At 30.2% G+C, this 25,710-nt stretch overlaps 1 protein-coding gene and 1 long non-coding RNA gene across 2 annotated transcripts; both read right to left on the reverse strand.

Moving 5' to 3' along the window:
- Window positions 1–5,125: 5,125 nt before the first annotated feature.
- LOC136078650 (uncharacterized) lies at window positions 5,126–6,567 on the reverse strand. Its single transcript, XM_065794434.1, has 2 exons — window positions 6,095–6,567; window positions 5,126–6,059 (listed from the first exon to the last, which is right to left on the reverse strand). The coding sequence occupies exons 1-2, from the start codon at window positions 6,565–6,567 to the stop codon at window positions 5,126–5,128; spliced, it is 1,407 nt and encodes a 468-aa protein (XP_065650506.1).
- A 4,647-nt stretch (window positions 6,568–11,214) lies between these two features.
- On the reverse strand, window positions 11,215–14,487 carry LOC136078121 (uncharacterized). The gene is made up of 3 exons (XR_010637549.1): window positions 14,414–14,487; window positions 11,911–14,342; window positions 11,215–11,561 (listed from the first exon to the last, which is right to left on the reverse strand). It is a non-coding gene; the product is annotated as an uncharacterized LOC136078121 (long non-coding RNA).
- Between the last annotated feature and the right edge of the window lie 11,223 nt (window positions 14,488–25,710).

Here is a 25,710-nt window from a genome sequence, read left to right on the forward strand (position 1 = left end):
ATATATATATATATATATATATATATATATATATATATATATATATATATATATATATATATAAACAAAATGACACACTTTTATCAAAAAGAGTTTTCTCGTTTAAACTGAAAATTAGTGGCTGCACAAAATCTAAAGCGTTTTGCTAAAGCGCTAACACCGTTTATACGCGCTGCTTTAAAAAGCATGTTTCTCAGAAATTTCATAAATTCAAAATATTTCCAAGAAAATTTCGTGATAGTGTAGTAAATCATATATCTTTGATGGGCGGACATAACAGTATAACTGCATTTTTGACCATTTAACAATTTATATGAAAAAATGTATCTTGTGTATGCCGGCATCAATGGTATTAACAGTATAGTTACACCATTCGGTTCAAACAGAATAAAAGTAATAACCCATTTCTCAAAATATGACTTCTGTAGCAAAATAATTGGGTCCATAATAATGTTTTTATGCTCTCCTGAAAAGTTACACTTTTGCAGTTATACTCTTATGTCCGCCGATCAAAGATTTATATATATATATATATATATATATATATATATATATATATATATATATATATATATATATATATATATATATATATATATATATATATATATATATATATATATATATATATATATATATATATATATATATATATATATATATATATATATATGTTTGATAAATCATTATACTATGATGATTTATTAAAACTAAAAGATAATTGAGTATGTAAATTGTATGCTAGATCTTTTAACTCTTGTTTTACAATAGCCTATTAAAAAGGCTATTGTGATATAATAATTAAAAGATTTATTTTTAAAATGATAAAAGATGATAATATCTTTGAACAAAGTTTGATAATATATTTTAAAAATGCTAACCAGGCTTTTGTAAAGAAAAAACCAATAAAGTATGTAATCTTGATACTTATTTATGTATGACGTTTTTATAAAGTTGTCTAATTATACTTCCAGTTAGCAATCAATTCAAAAGCAACAGTTTTACTAAAAGTTTGAGTCAAACATTAAGATTTTTTTATCTGTAACATTTAAAAAAGATTTTTACATTTATCAACATAATTTTTTTTTTAATTATTATAACTTATACTTTTTTGAAATAAAATAACTTACTAGTTGTCAATGATGTGCCATCGGCAAAGGCCGATTAAGGCTAATTAAAGAATTTTATGTATGTATATAAAGGTAATATTTTAATATTAGGTACGCAACTTGCATATATAAGGTGTGCCTATGCACCTGTTTAGTTTGGCTTAATAGTCAATACCGATGCATTGGCCAATGCCGATTAATCAACCGATGCATCGGCCGATTAATCGGCCAATGGTTTAGCCGATTAATCGGTTGCTGGTTGCCAATAGCATAGGCTAGTAGGTTGAATCACTTCTGATGAATAGGAACTTGTTAAATATGTAATTTAAATCCTTAATATGATTATAATACCCTTAAATAAATACATTAAACCTATTATTAGCCACAATCGGCATTAGCCGATAGCACATCACTACTAGTTGTACTAGAGTTCAACTAAACTTCATTCATTTTTTCTATTTTTTTATTATTTCTTATTTTATTTATTATAAAAATCCAAATAAACATTCTCACAGTAACTATTTTTTTGCGAATCGGCCCCCTAGCCGTCCCCGTATTTTGCTGTTACCGAAAAAAAAATCAGAAAAACAGAAATTAGGTACCAAAAGTGTTACACTTAGTAAACTGTCTGCTCCCATTTATTTTTCGCTGAAATTTGGCATGTGCATAGAAAATGCATGTAGAAAATTATTTAAATAATAAATAGAGCGGGATCAACATTCCTTCTACTACAAATTCAAGAGAGAACATCGACTAAATTTTCATGCAAAATTTTAAGCAAAATAACATATAAAGAAGTTTAGTAACCATACATAAAAGTTATATAGAAATCACGCTTAACCTTTCTTCTTTCAAAAACAAATCTATTTTTGTATATTTTTCTAAAAAGAAACACCACAAAAGTACGATTGACTTAGACTACCTAAAAAATGCAGTATGCATAGTAAAACTCTTTGAAACCTTTGCAATGCTTTGCATGCAGAAAGTTGTTTGAATAATAAATAGAGCGGGATCTGCATTCCTTCGACTACAAATTCATGTGAGAACATCAACCTATTTTTCAGAGGCAAAATAATCCATTAAAAAAATCTATTATTGCATTTTTAACACTTTTACGATATCGAAGAAAAACGAATAAAGTTTCTAAACATTTTAATGTTAGTTCATTCTATTATCTAATTAGATAACAATAAAAAACAATAAAATTACTATCGTTCTATTTTGAAAAACTTTTTAAATTGTTTTTCAAAACTTTCAAAATTTGGTTTTAATGGTAATTTATTTTTTTTAACTTAATTTTAATTGTTAGATAATTTATATACGCGATGTTTTTGGTAGTTGAAATTTCAATAAATAAGTATTAATTTTTCAACAATTGAAGTAGTGACACTTCAATTTATATTACACTTATATACACTTCAAGTTGTATTTAAATAAGATACGAAGAGTTTTTTTTTTTTAAATAGTAACTAAATGAATTTCTTATGAATTAGTTTCTTATTTAGAAAACAAAAGTGTGTTTATTACTATTTTAAATAAATAAATGAAAAATGATTTTTACTATTTTTAATGAAATTATTTTTAATAGCTACAATGACCAACAGGGTAAAGAGGCAAACTCTTTAGATTACTATTTTGTCAAAAGAGTTAAAATTCTACCAACTCAGGACCATGCTGGTCAAATCGTTTTGCCTTTACTTCGGTGTCATCATCCGAACGATTTAATTGTGCATTTATTGGCGGGGCCGAAAATAATCAAATTACAATGAAACTTAGTTCTTTTTCTCCAGAACCTGGACTTAGTATGGAAGCTGCTAATTTTACAAGTACAACTAACGCAGAAATTAATAAAGAAGATTCAATACCTGGGAAAAAAGGTGATAGGTGTTTGCCTATACACATTGGGGCATTTTTAATACATCAGGTAACTGAACAAGATAAATACCAAATATTGAAATGCAACTGGTTTCATGGTCCAAATTACAAATATCCATATTATCCATATTAAATAAAGATAAGAATGTTAATTGCTTTTTGTCCAAGGAACATATACATAAATTTCCGTGGGTAATGATTTCAGAATGACTTTATGGAACTTTTTGTAAGTATTGCTTTCTTTTTGCAAAAGTTGAGGGAATACATGGTCATTGAACTGTGTTGAGTTTCAAATCTTGTTATAAATATAGTAGAAACACTTGATTTGATGTCTCAGTGGAATGAACGGGGTTCTTCAACAAAGGTCACATTACTAAAAAATGGAAAGACGCAATCCAAAAGCAACAAGACCTACCTGAATGTGCGCTGGAAGCATACAAGAAATATAATAGTAAAGTCTTCCATTTAACTAAATGTATTTTGTAACTGCTTTGCACCCTTCCTGTGAGCGTTGCTTCGGGAGAATAGAGTTTCTCGGTTTTAAAAAGACTTAAAACTTGGTTAAGATCCAATATAGGACAAGAACGATTAAATGGCTTAGCTATAATGCATATCCACAGAAATTGCATCATAAATATCGAAAAGATTATTGATAGTTTTGCATCTTCGAAAACTAGAAAGCTCAATTTTTTTATTGAAGTTTGTTAAATTTATATATGTCTTTATTAAAAAAATATATATACTAAAGATATTATTTTGTCTTTTGTTGCACATTACAGACAGGGCCAGATTTATCTATAGGCAGACAAGACTGCAGCCTGTACACCACAAGTATAGCGGACTCGATTTTTAAATGGTGTATTGTGGAAAAAAAATTATGCTATTTAAGAGTGTTTAGGGCCCCCAAAATTTTTACCGCCTAGGGCCCTCGAGGATATAAATCCGTTCCTTATTTCAAACTAAATATTTATTTTCAACGTCTGGTTTTTTCAAGATATTTATATACTGATACATTCAATATATTTATTAGATAAACTTTCTAAAAACATTCTAAATAATGAAATAAATAAGTGGTTTATCTGTAGAAAAAAAAGGCGGATTTTTTTTTTGTTGGTCAAATTAACCTCTCTAGGACAATGACCTGGATCCGCCACTGTATTTGTATATATATATATATATATATATATATATATATATATATATATATATATATATATATATATATATATATATATATATATATATATATATATATATATATATATATATATATATATATATATATATATATATATATATATATTTATATATATATATATGAACATATTTTAAAGAAAAACACGATATTTTTTAATCTTGACATGTTTCGTACTTAACATAGGGAAGATGGGGGCGCATTGATCGCCGTAGCAGTGTTTTGAAAATTGCGCAGAACCTGAAAGAGATGTAAAAACTTATTAACTACGAAACACATGTAGAACTATCTGGCTTTTGGAATATATAAATATTTTGATTTAAAAAAAATGATAAACATGAATAATTTTAACTTTTAAACAACCCTCTCAAAAGATCAATATACCCCAAACTATGGGGTACTATGATCTCCGACTTGGGGCACATTGATCTTATATGCGTAATATTATCTAAACGTTTAACACTTCTATAACTAAATCTTGTAAATAATTTAGTCAAAGGGTAATATTGTATAACATATAATACATCTAAATTTTTTAATTTTTTTTTAAATATAGCAGTTAAACCCACTAGTCTAATTTTTAATTAAAAAATGTATAAATCACAGCAGCTATAAGCCAACCGCTTTATATACGTTTAAAACTTTACAACAACTTGAAACTTATAAGAACTGAAATATAAAGACTGAAATAAGAATACAACTTTTAAGTTTACAAAACTTGTTAAAAGTACAATATTTTGATTAAGAATATTTCATCATTTGTGAAAGTCAAGTTGTGAAGCAGCTTTTGGTTTACATTGTTTTTTATTCCTAAGCAAGTAATTCTTAGTTTCTTTCTTATCTTTTGTGGAGACTTTTTGTTGATTTTTGGTTTGCTTCAAAATTTTCTTTTCTTTTGACAAACGAATTTCATTTCTGACAGGAGTATCAGTCAAGATCCTTGTTTTTAACTGCCTACTTTTAACATTTTTTTTCTGGCAGATGCTTTTGGGTAAGGTTTTAAAACCTCAGGTGAGATTATAGAAGCAACACTTGTTGACACTTTGTTTAAAATACTTGTTTCAATATTTACTATAGTTATTTCAGACTCTATGTGATTAACATGTGCTGGTATCATTTCAGATTCCATGTTGTTGACAGGAGTGATAGTAACTGTATCTGGAGCAGCTCTATCTGTAACTGATGATGGTAAATATTCGTCATCTTTGAAAATTTCAGAATTGAATGGCTCAATGCCAGCTACTCTAAATCCTGTCTGTATATTAGATGGTGAGAAAGCTTTTGTATACGGTTCTCGAACTATTGAAACTATATCATAAATGGTCATTGGTCTTGGGTTTGAAACCATCCAATTATCACATGCAGAATTGTAAAACCTTTTCAATGGTCCAAAAACAGTTCTATCTAATGGCTGCAATTTATGGCTGCAATAGGGAGGATAACTTATCATTGTAATTCCGTGTTGAATTGCAAGCTCCAAGCCTTTAACAGAAATATGACTTTCATGACTGTCGAGAAGTAACAAAACTGGAGATTCCTGAGAACAGTTTGAATATTTAACAAAATGTTTAATCCATTCTATGAAAATTTCTGAGTTCATCCAACCAGAAGGATTTGCAAATCCCACACATCCAGGAGGTCCTTCCTTAATCATGTAATCATGAAACTTTACCCTAGGAAAAATAAATAATGGAGGAATGGAATTTCCAATAGCATTAGAGGCACAACATGCAGTTACCAATGTTCCTCGTTCTGCAGATGTGATTCTTCCAACTTGTTTGCTTCCTCTACCAGCTAAAACCTTTACCGGCTTTTGAACGGTTGTTAAACCAGTTTCATCAACATTATATATACAGTTAGGATTATATTTATATCGATTTCTTACCGTTTTAAGATTTTGAAAAAACTCTCTTACAGTGTATTTGTTAAAGCTGTTGATCGAGCGAAGCTCGTTGCTTCAGGTGTTCGTAGAGACAACTCTGGTTGTCTTTTCATAAAACCTTGCAACCAATCAATGCCTGCAATTTTATTTTTGATCCATGATGATGGACATATCTTATTGTTTTTTAAAGCAAATTCATATGCCAATAATCGCGTTGACCTAGTTGAAAGGCCATAGTTCATTTTTGATGCAATTAGTAAATAACTTGATAAACTTTTTTCATCTTCTGCTGTAAAAACTTGTCTATTGTTGTAGTTAGGCTTGAAAGCTTCATTTGGATTAAGCCTCTTTTTACGACAATATCTTTTTAAAGTCATTCTATCTATGTTAAACTGACGTGCTACAACATTCAGTTGTGTTCCTTCTAAAACTTTATTAACAGCTACTTTCATTGTTTCACTTGGTATAGCAACTTTATTTGTTTTTTTAATTCTATTTCTAACCATTTTAAGATCTGTAAAAAAATATATCAATAAAAACATATGTTTTTAATAAATGCTAATATTTAACATAATAATATTATGTTAAATATTTTTTAATTATTATGTTAAATATTATTCTTTTGATATTATAAAATAATAGTATTTATTACTAGCTTATAACGTAAGTAGATTTAAAAAAATGAAATGCTAAAAGCTATTGTTTGTTTATATATAGTTTTTTTTTAAATTATAAATACAATTCCATTCGTTTAACTGTATTGCTTATAAACAAAAACATGGGGCACTTCGTCTTCTATGGGGCACTTTGATCCTCCGATCAATGGGCCCCGCATAGTCAAAGATCAATGTACCCCAATAGGTATAGGTAACATATTGATAGCAATATCTACTGTATAAATTGCAGCCAAATAAAAATTATATATTATATTATACACCTAACACTTACAAATTTAAAATAAAATTGTTGTTAACCCATACAGACATCTAAATAAAAATATATTTGAATTATAGTACGATTTAAAAAAATCACTTTTTATGACGAAAAACAATATTTTCTTAATTTTTTTTGACGCTGATAACCTTATGAAAAAATATTACGAATAATCAATTAGGGAAGCATAATGGTTAATTAAATTGCAACCTCACTTCTAGTAAGGCAAAAATGAACGAGTAAAAGCCAAAAGATCATACTGCCCCGGCGATCAATGCGCCCCCATCTCCCCTACTACATTTTCAAAAGATAAAATTACAATTTAAAACTCTGGATATAAATATAAAATAATAAATATAAAATCTAAAGTTAATAAAATCATTAAAAAATATTGCAAAGATGTTATAATCAATTTAATTTTCACTACCAACAAATTACAAAACAGTTTATGTATAAAAGTTCCACTTCCTTAGCTGCTCAAATCCAAAAAAAGTAACATAAGTTACTTTTAACTTATTGTTATAAAAACTATTATATCTTTGAACACTAAGTCGATACAAATAGCTATTATGGCTTCAGTAATGTAAAATAAAAAATACTTTTTGTTGCTAGCACAACGTCACAAGACGTCACAAAAGTTTAGACTCACCCTAGAATACTACGTCCCCCTCCCTATTGGATAAATGCCGCATTATTTCGATAGTTAACTAAATATAAAATATTTTTCAAAATGATTGTCATGTATGTATGTTTAATGGGAAAATTACAATAGGCAGCGATAATAAAGGAAACTATTATTATCTTCATTATTATTAAGTTATTATCAATTATTCACTAGTGATTTATAAAATTACATTTTATAATCATAAAGATATAATATTTTCAAAATGTTCAATTATAGTTTATTATAGCTAAATATAATGGTAATCGAAACTTTTTTATATTACTACTATAAAGTAAATATATCTCGCAGCTATTCCGCATTCCAAATGAAATAATTGAATCAAATGAACCTTAAAATGATTTTAACAATTAAATACAAGTTTAAATATTTATAACAAACTTAAATATTTATAGCAATTGAATCTTATTTGAACCAATTATAACAAATAAAACATGAAACATTGCTGAAATTAAAAAATTAGCAAAAAATATTTTCCATGGTGAATAAAAATGTTCCTTTATGGAATAAACTCGGAGAGCGTTGACGCCAGTATCCCGGGGAAAAGCATTAATGGAAAAGTCATATGGAATTGACCAATACGTATTTAAAGGGAAGGATGTTGTTAACTTTTACACTTTGTGCTGCAAGCAGAAATGGAAATTGATGGCATGCTGGTCCGTTGTTTGTTCTAGAATTTTAAGACCTTCACTTGTTCGAACAACTTGAAGAAATCTGTCTATTATCACACTGAAATAGGAACTTCTTGGTTTCAAACAGCACTTATTGTCATTTCGTTTTACAATCTGCGTAAAATATTGGCTCGTTCGTATGTGACTATCATACCATTTCTGATCCCTTCACAAGAGGTGTTATTCTTGTTACTCAGACCCTGTAAGCTCAATGTACTCTGCCACTGTTGGAAAATCATCGGCAATTAAGCCTGACTAAATTTCAGCAAGAGTGGTCCCTGCATTGACATTAATTATAACACCTCTCTCGTTCATAGTGGTCATGTGGTAATATCAATCCAGCAAGTTCTTTACAAAGTGGTACCATTTTTCTTTTGACTCTATAAAATGCATTCATCCAGGAGCGTTTGTAGTAAGAAATAAAGCATCAAAATCATGCTAATAAATTTGGTTTGACCAATTGATCAAAACCACTTCTGGTAATGATTTCAAATTCCTTGAGTGTAAGCAATCTTTGAAAATCAAGAGCATGGCTGAATGGTGTTGATTTTGAGTGTTTTTTTGATCTGTTTGCTATATTGTTTGATCCAGTCAGGTAAGTTGACTCTGTACTCAACAGGCATAAGTAATGAACTTTATATTTTGGCAGTAGTCAACCCAATTGAAACACGAGCTTTATCATCTTGAATCAAAAAACTTCATTCATTCCTAACATAAACTCTAACTCTTCTAAATGCCTCATTGTAGCAGCACAAAATAAGCCTTTAATGTGTTTAGCGTGCTGATCATTCTGTGCTCTAATTAATTTTACTGGTACTGTTGATACATAAGGCTGTCCTTCAAGAGATGAACTGCACTTTGGTAAGAGGCAAAGTAAAGCCCGCTTTTAGTGATTATGAAGTCATCAACTGTTCAGTCAGTTGGTCTAGCGTTTTGATGCTTCTATAAACATCACAATTTCGTTTTTCATGAGATGCCAAACCATGCATAGCAATGTTCACAATAGTTTCAAGTAGTAAAGGCTGATTTTGATTGATTCTTGGCCTATCAGGCTTGAAATCAGAATTTCAACGTGTTTCAATTAAATCAGAATCAGAATTTCAACGTGTGTCTGCAATTACAGTTGGGCCCTGGCAATTCTTGATATTTCTGAGCGGGAAGTACTAGGTCCAGGTTCGAATTCATCTGTAACAATATCAGTAACTTCTTTATGAAGCTGCAAAAAGTCGGAAGATTTTTGTTATGGACTTATGTCATATAACGTTTATTCAGCCCGAAAGATAACGTTTGTTCAGCCCGAAATGCTAGGAGTGTTCCTTTTTTGCTTGTGGAAATAACGTTTAGTTCATGCAACAAATGATCTGCTTTGATTTGTAAATTTTTATCAACTTTTATTTCATTTCACTCCTGAATCTTCTTAAAAGCCTTTCTTCTCTTTGAAGGATATGCTTAAACATACGCGTCAAAAATACGCAGGTATATTTTATATAATAATCCGGAATATCTTTTTATAACAGAATCCGGAATCCTTTTATAACATAATCCGGAAGTTCATTCTATGAAAAGAATTTATCGGAGTTTACAAATCAGAAGTGCCTAAAAAATGTATGCGAAAAAAATTTTTAAATGTGGTCGAGAAATATTGAATACTTACGTTTAAATAATTACTTGTAAATTATTATATGTATATATATATATATATATATATATATATATATATATATATATATATATATATATATATATATATATATATATATATATATATATAGATATTATTTTAACCCCCTCCGTTCCCTTTGTTACAGATCGTCACAAAAGTCGGGAGCTCCTTCCTCCTCTAAATGCGTGAGGTCGTTTAGGACAATGATTTTAATGATAATGCATTTGAAAAGGCTAAGGTATCAGATGAGATTTTTGATTAACAATTTTAATGATTATTATTGAATAATATGGACAATTTCAGCTAATTTTGGTAGCAATTTAAAACGTTTAACAAAAGTATTTGAAATAAACATTTATGGAATAAGATACCATAAAATGTCGATTCCGCCCAATACCATCAAAAATCTTTTCAGATACCTTAGGAATAATATTCCTCACAGTAATGCTGAGTTGGAAAGGTTGTTTAGAGTTGTTAAAAAAAAGAAACCCCCTGAACGGCTCAAAGAAAGCAACATAAATTTGGAATTATAAACTTAACGAATAATAATGAGTTTTTTTATTTATCGAATATAACTTATCATAATATTTTAACTTTTCTTGTTTAAAAAAAAGTACTTTTTGAGTTTTTTTTTACGTGTATCCAGGTTTTTGTGTAAATCTCAAGGTTTTTTCTAATGAATCTCAAGGTTTTTTAAAAAAAAGGTCGGAAGATCTGTATAAATATATATATACATTTTTTTATTTTTAATTTTTTATTTTTTTTCTTTATGACATGAAAATTTTTATACAAAAATATAAAGTTAAAAAGTTTACAATTAAAGATTATGGTAAAATAATGATAGAAATTAAATAAAAATAAAGAACGCGGAAACTCAAAGAAGACTTGGAGGTCTTGTCATGAGAACCGCTAAAGTTTGACGCATCAATAAAAGTTGATGTAAAGTTTACATTGTATGAGTTTACATTGTAAACTCATACAATGCGACTATCGCATAATTTATTGGTAATAAATATAGTATTTGAAGTTTTTCTTAAATTAACTTGATATATGGTAGGCTTTACTAGGATTATTATTCTTTGGATTTTTTTAATTTCATCTTTTTTCTGCATCTTCTTTTCAGTATAGCACAATTTTCTTGACGAATTTTCATTTTTCTTCAAAATTATTATTTTCTTCAACCGTTGTAAAACACCTCTGCAAATACATTATTGAATAGATTAAGTCTATCTTTTTTTTTTTTTTAAGTATATCATGATTGTCTTCGTCGATTTTTTAATTAAAAGATTTTCATTATCATATGATGAATATTTTCCAATTGGTGATTTGTAAAAGTTCTTCTTTGACCCACGTGCAGCAACTTTAAACAATTTCAGCCGTTTTAGGAAAGTAGGTTAGTTTTGAAGGTCATACTAGTCACTTACAGATAATAATTCTAAATTAAGTTTAAAAGCAACAAAAACGTGATTACACTTGTAATACTTGTTAGATGTTCTGCAGGTACTTCTTTGAAACTTTCTTGGATACTTGTTGTCTGTTTTTACGGACAACCTAGAAAATAATAAATAAAATTAAAAAAGCAGGTTATTTTGTAAAATAATTAAATAATCCATGCAATAAAATTCCAAGTATTTGAAATTAATAGTTTATTTTATTAAATAAAATGATATGGAAATACTTTTAAAATTTTGCAGACATTATTGTGTAGCATGCGCGTACATTGGGTGGGGTAAGTGGTTATTAGGTGTAAATTGTTAAATGCAATTGACTTCCTTTTTTTGTTATTAAAAATGAGCATGATATGTGTTTGCTATTTTAAATTGCCTAATTTTTCAAAAACGACCCCCTCCCCCTAACAATTTACACACTATAGGTCTGTATAAAAATGTTTAGTAATTACCTGAAGAGTATCCTGAAGTCTATCCTCGTTATGTGTCCTTCCAATAAAGTCTTGGATCAGCTTTATGTGACGTTCTGCCCTATCATTTATCACAGCAAGCTGATTTGCACAAGCAGAAAACTTGACAAATGACTTAGGGGCTTTCTTACTTTCGCAAGAAGCTATACCTTTCTCCCTCCACAGAAAAAGCTCTTCCTTCGTGATTTATAGGAGAAAAAAGAGAAGATAACTCAGTGCTCAGTGACAAAATCATCAAGAGATGACATTGAAACAACGACTGGCTGGATTCCAGGTTTCTCAAGCACCATATATTCTTTTTCTGGAACCGCAAAAGACAACAATTTGTTAAGGATGTTGTTCTTAACTCGGTATATCTAGATCTCTGTCAGCAAGAGACAAAACTACAAGCTGGGGATCTCAAAAGCTCTTAGGTTATTTAAAGGAGCTTGAGTTGCCATAGGGCTCCTCAGAAAGAATAGACCATGGAAAAACACAATAAAATTTGTAGCAGTTTTTATGTTCTTGAGAGTAGCAGGCTCTACTGTTTTTGAATCATTCGGATGATAGTTCTGTGTCATCTGCAGAACAAGAAGGTAAAGAAAGTCACTCATAAACTTGGCCTCATGGTGAGCTCCCGGCTGCTTAAAGAAGGAACTAGATATACCTGCACCCAGGAAGTAAGCCAGTAGCTGGCAAAGAGACTTGTAGTCTCCTCTTTGGAAAGTGTTTCTCTGAAGTGCTGTGGTGCAAAATTCTTTAGTTTCAACTGCAAGTTGGTGCAAAAGAGTACCTGGTCTAAATGCATCCTGAGACCATTCAAATTTAACAATTCCTTCAAGTTTATTAACTTCTCTATGTATTTGCGGCCATAGCTTCTGAAGTAAAACATAGATCATGTCTCTCATATATGTGATGTCTGCACATTAACCAGAGAACAGGCCTCCTCAAAGCATGAACAATAATATTTCTAAGAGCTTCATTGTTCTTTCCTGTGTTGCTAACTGTGGTGTCAGCACACACCCCAATAACTTGATCTGATAGCTCATAGTATTCGAGGATACTTTGAATGGCTACAGCCTGGTCGCTTTCTTTGGAGCTTTTAATTTTCAAAATACCAAGCAGAAAATCTAAAGGGTCAGCTTCAGGAGAAGAAACGCTTATAGCTATCCTCTCATGACTTGTGGAAACTGCTTCTTCACTGGTGTACTGCCTTACAATTTTAGTATCAAAGTGAATCACTAGCTTTAAGGCTCTTACTTTGTCCATGTTTTGCTCTCTGATGATCTGGGCTCTCTGATGATCTGGGACTCTACTGCAGTGCGTGCTTTTCTAGTCAGAGTTGATCTTGAGATCTTCAACTCCTCAATGTTAAAACCGCCAGCTTTATAAAGAGATGTCAATAAACAGGTTCCTGGTCGAACACCAATACCATATCTTGTCATGATTGGGATCCAATTGTTTAGGAGTTCATCCATACTTAGCTGAAGACTAACTTTTACTTCCCCTGAAATCTTTTGGGTCTTTGTAGGAGGCATAAAAGCTTCGTCAGAGTCTGGAAGGCTATCACTGTCTGTGTACCAGGAAACTTCAAACTCTCTTTGTTTTAGCTCTTCTACCTTCCTTTTGTTCTTTTTTTTCTTGATTTCTGAGCTCTTCATCTTGTGAGCGCATTTTTTCTTCCATTATTCTTATTTTCTCCACAGCCAAACAAGTATTTTTTTGAAATGTGTTATTAATACCCGCCATCTTGACCATGTGTCCTTTGAGACAGTGCTTTAGAAATTCAATGTCCTCTTTTTGAGACTCTTTGCTCCTTAATGGATCACTCTTTATCAAGTTAAAGATGTTGGCCTTATGAATTTGCTTTCATTTAGAAAGTTGTTTACTTTCTTGCAGTAGCTTCCTTCTGGTAGACTTAGAGTCTTGAGTCTTTTTAGAGATTGGTACTCATTGATCTTGTTGGTAATTTTGTTTCGAATTTGCTGGTCTGTGAGTATGAAATTGTTGTGGAATCCAGCTTTGCCCCACAAGTTTACTAGTTCTCTCAAAATGCAAACACCTCTGATTGTCTGTCGCCAATTCTCTTCACACATTCCTTCAGCTAACTTGCTGCATTTCAAATAACTTTTTCCAGAAGCAAGGGCACATCCAACTTTACAGTTCATCTTGGTAGTGCTAAGAAAATGCCAAATGGTTAAGTAAAAACAAACAGATAAAATTCAGAAATTTTTTAGACGTTACCTAGTTTCTTTTCTAATGTTGAGCCAGTAAAATCTTCTGAGCATTTCTCCAGTCGTTGGAAGTCGACTTGGAGCAAAGCTTTGCATTGGAAAGCCTAACAAATAAAACTATCTACGCTTTCTTGCAGCCTGTCTCAAATCTTCAGCTGGCTCTAGTATTGTATTGTGGCATTTTTTTCCTGAAGCCATTGTCTGAAAATATAGCTAATACAGTTTATAAAATTATATATATTTATAAATTTATTGTATAAAATATAGCTTACAGTACAGTAGTTTGTTTCGTAACAGCAAATAATACTATTAAAAAATACTTTTTTTGCCAAGCAAAAAAAAAAAAGCGTATCATAGATACGCTTATATATATACAACATAGCATACACGTGTTGTTTTTTGTTATAATTATCAACACTTAACAAATTATTTGAAAAAAGTCGCTTTACAATTGAAAAATAAACTTTAATGAAATGAAAACTTACTTATCATGTAAAACTTTCATATGCACGCGCGCAATTTTTATGTAAGGAGAATTAGCAAACAAATCTTTTTTTTTTTTTTCATTTTAACGTCTTATTAAAATTATTAATTATATTATTTTTTAATAATTTTTGTCATGTATTACAAACAAACACACACACACACACACACACACACACACACACACACACACACACACACACACACACACACACACACACACACACACACACACAAACACACACACACACACACACACACACACACACACACACACACACACACACATATATATATATATATATTTATATATATTATTTCTAAATTCAAATAATATTTAAATAAGTTTTATTTTCTTATAAAGACTTATAAAGAGCTATAAAAAAAGTTATTATTTAATTATATATTATTAAACTCTTTAAAGATTTTATTTTAATTTTAACAATAATATGAAGGCCAACAACAAAAAATATTTTTCTATTGCAAATCAAACAATAAATTTTTTTTTATGGTATTTCTTCTTTTAATTTCAAATATGCATTCCATTTTTCACCACCATGTCAAGTTGTAAAGATATTTGGGTTTAAACTTTTACCATTTGAGGTAAAGTCCCTAATATCGTCAAAAAAAACAATTCAAAAGTTTGTCAATCTGGGTCTCAAAAGAAGCGTATTTTCATATAAATTTTAAAAAATACGAATATTTTTGTTAAAAATTTATTGACAAAAAATATTAAAATTTTCTTGCTTATTGAGCTTATTTTTTACGTTTCTGTTAACTTTCTGTTTACTGTTTACTCTTTTCTGTTAACTCTCTGTTTACTGTTAACTCTTTTCTGTTAACTCTCTGTTTACTGTTAACTCTTTTCAGTTAACTCTCTGTTTGCATGCTTGTTAACTCTCTGCTTACTGTTGCTTGCATGCTTGTTAGAAGTATTATTTTTTTAGTATTACTAAGAAACTTGTTAAGCTTATTTGGGTCAAAATACGTGGGATCTAAAATACATTTACTTTGCAAGGGCAGCGTGAAACCGCTGACAGCTTAGAACTTTGATTTTGTAAAAAATCTTTGTAAAAAGAATAATAAAGCAAATAAAAATAAATGAATCAAATGAGAGGTCAATATTTAAAATAAAAAATAATTTAATTAAATGATAAATAGACTGTTAAAATATAGTCCAATTGAATGTTTGTTTTTTAACTTTGTAGTTATTAAGATACTCGAAGAAGTCCTTATCACAAATAACCAAAAAATAGTATTTAACTAGAAAGTTCACACCTTCTTCCCTGCCAATGTCGTTTATCTGGCTAGAGCCAGTATCAAGCCTCGTGCATCGCTCTGAGCTAGAATCTAACCGTTGCGCCACGGCTACATTATTTTCCAAAAAATAGCCAAAACTTTTTGCCATTTTATATAAAATTACTATATACCATTTTAAAACATATTTAATGCTGAACAACTTTTTTAATAACACTAAGTTGCGAAAATGAAAGAATGACAAGTTATTTAACAAGCGAAAAATTCTATAAATAATACGTTAACTCTTTTTTGATAAAAGTTTCTGTAGAAAAAGGATATTTTTCACAAGTATTAAGAACAAAATTTAAAATTAAAACAAAAAATTATTCTGGATTTTAAAATACGACATTGTGAATATAGAAATATTTGAAAATAAAAATCAACGATGTATTAACAAGTTACTATTTTGTTTAAGGTTCATTGTCATTGCTTATTTTGTTATTCATACATTTTGTTCCAAGTTATTCTCAATGAAATTACAAACGCCATATTACCGTGTTTGCAACATCGATAAAAATTGATAACAATACATTGCAAGTAACAAGAGGCAAAGATGAAGTCAGCAGTGACGAATCTGAATCTGTTACTTGCAATTGTTCACCACAAAATTCAGAAAAAATGTTAGGTTATTTCGAAAATATCAATTTAAAAGTGAGGATCTCTAAGTAGAAATAAAGAAACTACACGAAAAAGAGGCTTCCTTTTTTCTTGACAGCTGAACTTTTTTTTTCAGATATTTTCTTTTTTTTTACCAATAAACTGGAAAATTTCAAAGTTGGTAAAAGCTCAACCCTAATAAAAAGCAAATATGCATGATTCATTAGAAGAATCAAGATATATTATCTGGAGAAATCAAACAGCCGATTGAAATCCTTTTTTGGAAGTTGAAATATTGAGCATCTTAAAAACTCAGACCAATTTGGACGAGGTTTTTCAATTGATGACAAAACTTGCATGAAACAGGAGATCATTGTAGATCAAGTAGACACAGCAAATCTATATCAGAGTTTGAAAATGTTACTGTAACTTCAGAGATTGTTTCGAATTAAAGCTGTCTTATCTATGATGATTTGTGGTATGGCACAATCTCTATACCACGGTGTTAGTAAAGGCTGCTATTTGTAAAATTTGCCTCAATCTTAAAGCTTTACCGAACGATTCAATCTGCTTTTTCTCTATGGTGATTATTCCCATCCCATGAAATATACCTTTCGTTATTAATGTTACAACATTGTGGTCGACATTATCAGCTACCGATTGTTTGAACCATTACTTTGTGGTTCTTGATTTCATTTCTATTCGTCTCTTCAATCGCTGATTTTTTAAACGAGTGCAGTTTATCTGAAGTGATTGAAAACCAAAGTCGTGTGAAATATTGAATAAGCTTTTTGCATTGAGTAGATTTATTAATTATTAAATAGTATTTTCGCAATTACACTTTTTGATCTTAAAGATTGTAAATTTCCTCAGATTCAACCGTATTTGACTGGAAGGAATCAGCAATATCATAAATGTTTTTAACAATTTAGAAACCCTCTTCTCTCCGTCTACGATACCATTAAAACTGGGGTAAAAATTTATACTGTACTCCATACAGACTTCATTTACTATCGTAGATAAAATAAACGTGGTCTTCTTACCTTACCTTCATTTTTAATTGAAATATTTTGAAGCAAAATCTAAAACTATTATCTTCGATCATTTTGTCAAACAACTCGCTAATAGAATATATTTCATTTTCTGCCCCGTTTTTAAGCAAACTGCAAATGTTTTCGAATCCATCAGTCATGATTGGATCTTCTGATTTTCCTCTACCACTTTTCCTCACTTTGTTTAAGTTGAGGTCAGCCATACATACGGCATAACCGGCTTTAAGCAAAGAAAACAACAAACTTTCCAGAGAAAAGCTGTTTCAAGTGAGGAACGTAACCCATAAGGCTCAGACCTAATAGGTTTTTTCCGAAAGTTAGTAAGCCTCTTCCGACATTTATGATGGATTTTCACTTACTCTGGTTTACCTCGGTTTCCTGAAAGGAAACTAATTTGATTCGAACAATAAAGAATCTCCGGGTTTTTTTCACCAACTAAATTAATTTCCCTTTTTTACTTTTGCAAATAGTAAATTACATGGGTGCAATTCCTAAACTAAATCACAATATATTAAATGGAAAAAAACCGGAATCAAATAAATTCTTAATGATGATTTATTCAAGAAATTAGGGCTCACTCCTTATTTAAATAAATTACAGTAGATGGCGATCCATAAATTAATGAAGTTGATATAAATTGGATTTAAAACCACTAGAATTACAGTTATGAGCATTAAAATAGAAGTATCTGGAATATTTTGAATACCATTGAGCAATTTATTTTACTAATTACTGTTAAAATTTTATTTTGAATACCATTGAGCAATTTATTTTACTAATTACTGTTAAAATTTTATTTTGAATACCATTGAGCAATTTATTTTACTAATTACTGTTAAAATTTTATTTTGACACTTCAATCTAATCTAAAGAGAATCTAAATCTAAAGAGAAATCTTCAATCTAAAGAGAAAAAAAAAATCACATCAATAGTAGTTTTAAATTTTATTTCAGAAACAAAATAATATATTAAAAAAAGGTTGCAGTCATTGAAATAGCAGTAATATCTGAAAATGGAAAAAAATAATAGTTTTTCTAGTGTTAAACATTAAAAAGGTTAATTATTTAACATTAAAAAGTTAAAAATAAGTATAATATAACAATATTTACCCTTAATATTTCGTTACAAAACCTTTGTTTTGGACAACGGCTTCGCAACGCCAATACATTGAGTCAATTAGGCGTTGACATTTTACTGAGGGTATTACGTACCATCCTTGTTGAGTAGCTTCCCATACCTGCTATGCATTAGTTAGATTAGCAGCAGAAACGTTTCATTTAACGTCTTCCCATAAGTTTTCAATGGGGATAGGTTGGGTGACTGAGCAGGCTGCTCCATAACCTCAACTTATTGACCTGAAACCACTCCTTTATTTTATTTTATTATTATTTTTTTATTTATTTAACTTTTATTTCGCTGATTAAACAATATTACAATTTTTCATATAAAATAAATAACATCGTAAACATAAAAAACCTTTATAAAAAACATTTTTAATCTTTTTAATTTATAATATATATATATATATATATATATATATATATATATATATATATATATATATATATATATATATATATATATATATATATATATATATATATACTATTATAATCAGTCAGGGACTCAAAGAAGGTAAGGATGATGCGTTTATCATCACAACCTTTTCATAGAGCCTCGTTAGTCACTATTGAAATAAAAATAAAAAAACACTTTAATTTTTAAAGAAAAATAAAAAATTTAATAAAATTAAAACACATAAGAAGAAAAAAATAAAAAATAAATAAGAAGAAAAAATACAAAAAAATCTGAAAACAAATACTGTAAACTATAATATATATGTCAGGAATTAAGGAGATGCATTTTAGTTTGTTGTTTAAACGATGAAATGCTTTTTAGGTCTTTAATATTTTTATTTTGGAAACGATTCCATATTGATATCGGTTTGTAATTAGAAAACTTGACTGCTGTGATTTAATTTTTCCTAGTTGATAGTCGTTTCTGGTATTTGAACGCAGATTATATTTTTCAGAAAATGATATAAGAAAGTTATCTGAAAAAACGCTTGGTAGAAGATTGTTTTTATATTTATACATAAAAATTAATATCTGTAATGTGTTAAGTTTCTCAATATCTAGAACCATCATGCTTTTCATCACTGGGGCCGGGTTTACTAACCTATTTAAATAATTAATTGCTTTGCATGCATGGTTTTGCAGACTTTGCAATTTTAGCAATTTGGGTGCTGGCCCATACAATATTTGCGTACAAAAGCTGACTATGTACAAGACTAAAGTAAAGCATATTACGTGATTTACTATCGAGAAAAGATCTTGACTTATACAAAATACATATTACAGAGGACACCTTTGTTTCAAGAAGACCAATATGGTTTCTCCATGACAAATTTTCATCAAAAAGTACTCCCAAAAATTTTGTGCATTTGTCACGTTTAATTTGATTTTTATTAATAAACAGTTTAGGCAGCTTTAACGGAAGATTAATTGATTGTTTTTTTTTATGAAATAGAGTAAAGCTATTTTTTTTTACAATTTAGGGATAATTTATTTGCTATGAACCAGAGGTTGAAATTTTCGAGTTCAATATTCATAGTTTCAAACAAAGTCTTTGCATCAGGATGATTAAAAAATAAATTTGTATCGTCAGCATACATAATAGTATATATTTTTTGGGAAGCTTTATTCATATCGTTAATATATATTAAAAACAATAATGGACCTAGGATTGAACCCTGCGGAACTCCACACGTAATATCAAGGGCTCCTGACTTTTCTAGTAGTACAAATTGCTTTCTGTAAGACAAGTAGCTTTGAATCCACTTAAATGTTTAGCTTATTATGCCGTAATATTTTTGCCTTTGCCTTACAAATTGTATGCTTTGGGTTGTTGTCGTGTCGGAAGACCCATTTTATCGGCATATTTTTATTAGCATAATACAACATAACATTATTGAGGATGTCGACGAAAATATGTTGGTTCATGATACCATTATTCTTATAAATAGAGCCGACACCATTATATGAGAAGCAACCCCATATCATGACTTTGGATACACTATGTTTCACAGACTTAATGGTATATTTTTTCTGGAATTCTGTATTAATTGGATGTCTATATTAACTGGGCATATTGTTTTGAACCTGTACATCCATAAAGAACGATTTTCGATTAATTGGTCCACAATACGTTGCGCCACTCTTTGATTAGCCAATTCAGATGTTTGTTCGCAACTACAAACTTTTATGGTATGTTTTTTTTTTGTCTACAAAGGGACCTTTTGTGAACTGTGTGCATATAAACTTTCTCTCTTAAACGTCTACGAACAGTTGTGTCACTCACTTGTAATCTAAAATCATCTTTGACTTGCTTAGACGATGAAAATAGTTTTTCAACTTTTGCTTTTTAATTCATGGCATTTGAAATCATCTTTGCTGAATATCCTAAAGTATTATGTATGTTTATAAGTAAGATTTAGCTTTTCTATGATGCTTCAAAATAATGTTGCGTTCTGCTGGTGTACAATGACGTCCTAGGCCCACTTTGAAATGTTTAGAAAATACTCTTATTTGCGTATACAAATAAAGAATATATTACAGTTAAAGTAATACTTACTTTTCTTTTGCTCCATTTACTAAATCTAATTCTTGTATATGTACACATAAAAAATTAGTCTTTTTATATTACACAGGAGTGTAATAATGAAAATACAAATAATTTTTTTAGTATTGTTATTTTCATGCTCACAGCTGTATGTTAAAAAAAAAAGGTAGTATTTCAAAGAAATAATACTTATATAACAAAAATAAGAAATACATCAGGCAACAAAATTAAATTCCAAACAATGGGAATATAAACTTAGAATGAAAAATTAGTAATAGAAATGGTATTAATAACAATGTACAATAATTTTTAACTTTTTGAAAAAAACAAGAACCAAATTAGGTTATCTTTATTAATTCAGACGTGCTGGTTCCAAATATGTAATCAGTTATGCTGCAGCACGTCACAATTTTTTGTAATAACGATTTAAAGATGTAACGTAAGATGCATTTTTCTATACATATGAATAAGTGTATGCTCCACTTTCCCTTGTATATGCTTTGCATTGTGACAATACTCTGATGAAAGCGCTCGCCATTTTCATCATATACATCTCCATTGACAGAGAAGAAGGAAAGATGGGAGTGAAGAAAGTGGAGCTTCAGCGACATGTTACAACCTAGTTGTTGATAGGATGCAATTAATCTGTCTACCAAATCAGCGTAATTTGGTGCAATATGTTTTCCAAGAAATCCCTGGCACACCCGTTTGAATGCATCCCATGCTGCAAGTTCATATTGATCCATCGTTCCCGAAAACGTTTCATCCAGCATCAGTTCTCGTATTTGGGGCCCCACGAAAATGCCCTCTTTAATTTTGGCGTCACTGATTTTAGGAAATTTGGTCTGCAAATACTGAAATGTTGGTTTGTCGTAATCTAACGCCTTTACAAACTGTTTAATGATTCCAAGCTTAATTTAAAGATTGGGCAAGATGATCTTCTCTTTATCCACAAGAGGTTCATGAATGACGTTATGGGAACCAACCTCAAATGTTTCTCGCTGTGGCCAACATTTCCTCATATAATGTTCTGATTTCATCCTGCTATCCCATTTGCAGAGGAAACACATGTACTTAGTAAAACCAGCCTGCAATCCATTTAGTATAGCAACAACTTTCAAATCTGCACATATGGACCATCTGTGATCTCTGTATTTAATTCTGTCCAGAATAAGTAATATATTCACATAGCTTTCCCTCAGGGTTACCGAATGTGCTATGGGAATGGAAGGCAGCACATTTCCAGTATGCAGTAATACTGCCTTAATACTATAAAGTTAGGGATGGCAAAAATCCCGGAAATTCTCAATCCCGGGATTTCGGGATAACAAATTTGTCCCCGGAAAATCCCGGGATTGAATGAAAAACTTACAATCATAGAAGATAAAGCCTGCGAAGAACTTTTAATTATCAAACACTATTATATGATTAATTTAACTGATGAAGTAAAGTAATTTAAACTATAAATAACACCTTTAAACGATAACACAAAATAACAATGTTTAAAAATAATATAAATATACATTAATATATAAGAGTTATAATTCGTTTTGAAAGCTCCACCTTAAAAAACTCAAAGCGTCCATCATTTCATCGTTTAATCGTGTTCGATTTTTAGAGCATAAAAACCCAACGGCTGAGAATGCTCGTTCAGACTCTACACTTGTTGGTCGTATAGATAGAATATAGTTATACACTTTTTGAAGGTGATCAGCTCTTGTGCCACCAATTTCAAATAAAACATTTCTTTTTGAATCTTAGAAGTTATTCTTTCTAGCCTTATAGGTGTTGTTCGTATAGCTATCAATCCTTTTTCCATAACTTCGTTTAATTGTTCACTAATTGTTTTGACTTTCTTATCACCTTTAGCTGAACATCATAACTGCTGTCTGCTGCTATATCTGCGGGATGAAAACGCTTTATCATGCTTACTATAATCTTTTTATTTTGATTACTTGTATTTGGTACAAAAACATCTGTGATTTTCGTTGATGTAACCTGCCATTATGAAGATAATAAACTAAGCTACTTAATGGTGTTCTCCTCTCTTTAATTCAGTGACTCAAAGCAGCATACAGTTTATTCCCGATTTCAGATTTTTGTTGTTTTATTTTGGTCAACATAAACTCTAATGCAATGTCAGCTGTAATTAAAGTTGCGTCTCGTCGACAAAGTGCTTCCACAGTGGCTTTAACAGGAGTCAAAAGTGCTACTAAATCAGATAGAATTTTATATTCATTTTCGTCCATCTTAATTGAATCGTCAGTTTTAGAATCCAATTCTAAATCTAGAAATGCCTTTTTAACACAATATTTTAATTTGTCAAATCTTTCAAGCATAAGCAATAAGCTGCTCCATCGGGTTTTACAATCCATAATCATTTGATTAGGATGACCTTTCCAAACTCAATTTTTACGTACTTTTGTAAATAATTTTCATTTTTGGTTCGGGACCTTTTGAAGATTTTTACAATTTTCCTGACCTTTGTTATAACAGGTCCAAAAACTTGGTGTTTAATAGTAACCTCAGAAGTTTCATTAAACAAAAATGAATTATTTGAATCTTGAATACAATCTTCCTCCTCAGAAGCATAGTCATTAATACAATCATTATCTTTTTCTTCATCACTGTGGTTCTTTAAACTTGCAAAGGTAGTGTGCTCATCATCTAAAATTTTATCGATTTCCAAGTAATTGGGATCATTTTTATAAAGAACTGATATTACTGCCAGCTGTAGAGCGTGGGCAAAGCATAGTTGTTGATCACTTTCTATAATTTTTCCAAGTTTCTTCATGACGCTTGCACCATCCGTGGTAATACCAATGATATCGTCCTCAAGTTTTATTTTAAAATTGTTGAGTCTTTCGTTTAGAAGTGAAACGCACTTTTCTGCTGGCATAGATCCTAAAATGCGAATCAAACCTAAATTCCAATAACTTTTCAACTCGTGTACGTTCACATTCATGTATCTGCAGTTTCCAAAAGAAGTCCACTCATCAAGCGTTAAGGAAAACTTGAAGCCTCTTGATATTTGATCAATTATTTCCTTTATAACTAGTTTTTTAACCTGTTCATAGTAGTCTAACACCATTTTTCGAATAGTGTTTCGTGATTTTGGGACATTTTTAAAGCCTCGTGCAACTAACCCAGCTCGTATATCAGAAGAGTTGCAAGTTGTATTAAATGATATACCATCTTTTGCTGCCATCCGGGCAAATACTTCAGGTAGGCATTCATCTTTTTTCAATGTTGTTGGAAAATAACTAGTGATTTTCGGTTTTTTATTTTTCGGTTCTAATAATTCTTTTGAAGTTGAAGGTGTCGTGGATAAACTTGATTCCTGCGATGTTAATTTAATTTTATGTATGGAAAGTAAATGGGTATGAAGACCTTTCGTTGAACCACCAGCAATTTTTAATATTTTTTTGCATGTAATTACTTTGCATAAGGCTGTTTCATCTGCTCCTTTTAAAAAATGTTTCCATATGAGATTTGTGCTGTTGAATTCAGCGTAGTTAGTCATGATATTAGGCTAATTTCTATCTTATTGAAAAAAAAAAAGTTATACTTTAAGCTATTTATTGACTAATTATCTTTATTCATAATTCAAAATGAACTTATGTGAAAACAATTATACTTCGAATTAATAAATAAAGTTTATTTAATATACCTTCCGTATTTGATAACTTTTAATGTTAAAGAACTTGTGACAATCACGCCAACGTTAAGAATTTAAAAAATAAAAGGAAAACATTGCATGGAGAATAAGCAGCTCAACAAATTTTATAGCGAAAATTTAGACATTTTAAATAAATAAATTAAGTTTAATCAATTTTGGTTTTTATTTCTTGTTTATTACAATCCCGAAATCCCGGGAAATTTTAGAGACTAATCCCGGGATTTCGGGATCATGAATTTGTCTGTAATCCCGGGATTTCGGGATTACAGACAAATTCATGGATTCCGGGATTGCCATCCCTATATAAAGTGATGCGTCAATAAACAAATTCCACAAAGATGAATCGTATTGTATTCCTAGATCATCAAACAATCCACTGATGTCATTACAGAAGCAAAGTTCTTCATCCATAGAGAAGTATTGCTGCAGTTCCCGTGATCGCTTTCTAAATGACGACACTCTTGCATCACCAGCCAACAGATGCCACTCTTGGAGACGTGAAGCCAGCAATTCACTCTGTAGCTTTGTTAAATACAAATCTCGAACGAGATCTTTCAGGTCAGATCCTGTTATGAAGTGGGGTTTATGCTCTGTATCTTCTGGCAGCTCGTAACTATCATCGTCATCAGTATCCCCGTCTGAATCAGAACTGTCCTTGTTTGGGATTTCCGATGGAGGTTCAGGAACAGGGAGTTCAGCCGAATGAGGAACAGGACGAATAGCTGAAGTTAGATTTGGGTACACTATAGCTTTCTTACCCTTAGAATTGCGACCTGATATGTTAACAGAACAGAAATATCAATCTGAGCAATGATTTTGGGGTTCACGCCACACCATT

The sequence above is a fragment of the Hydra vulgaris genome, chromosome 03, assembly GCF_038396675.1.
Source record: "Hydra vulgaris chromosome 03, alternate assembly HydraT2T_AEP".
In the NCBI taxonomy this organism is placed as follows: domain Eukaryota; kingdom Metazoa; phylum Cnidaria; class Hydrozoa; order Anthoathecata; family Hydridae; genus Hydra; species Hydra vulgaris.

Coding starts and splice junctions, on each gene's coding strand:
- LOC136078650 (XM_065794434.1), bottom strand. CDS start 6,567: ATGGTTAGAAATAGAATTAAAAAAACAAATAAAGTTGCTATACCAAGT. Junction 6,060..6,094: donor ACAGCTTTAACAAATACACT/GTAAGAGAGTTT, acceptor TAAAACGGTAAG/AAATCGATATAAATATAATC.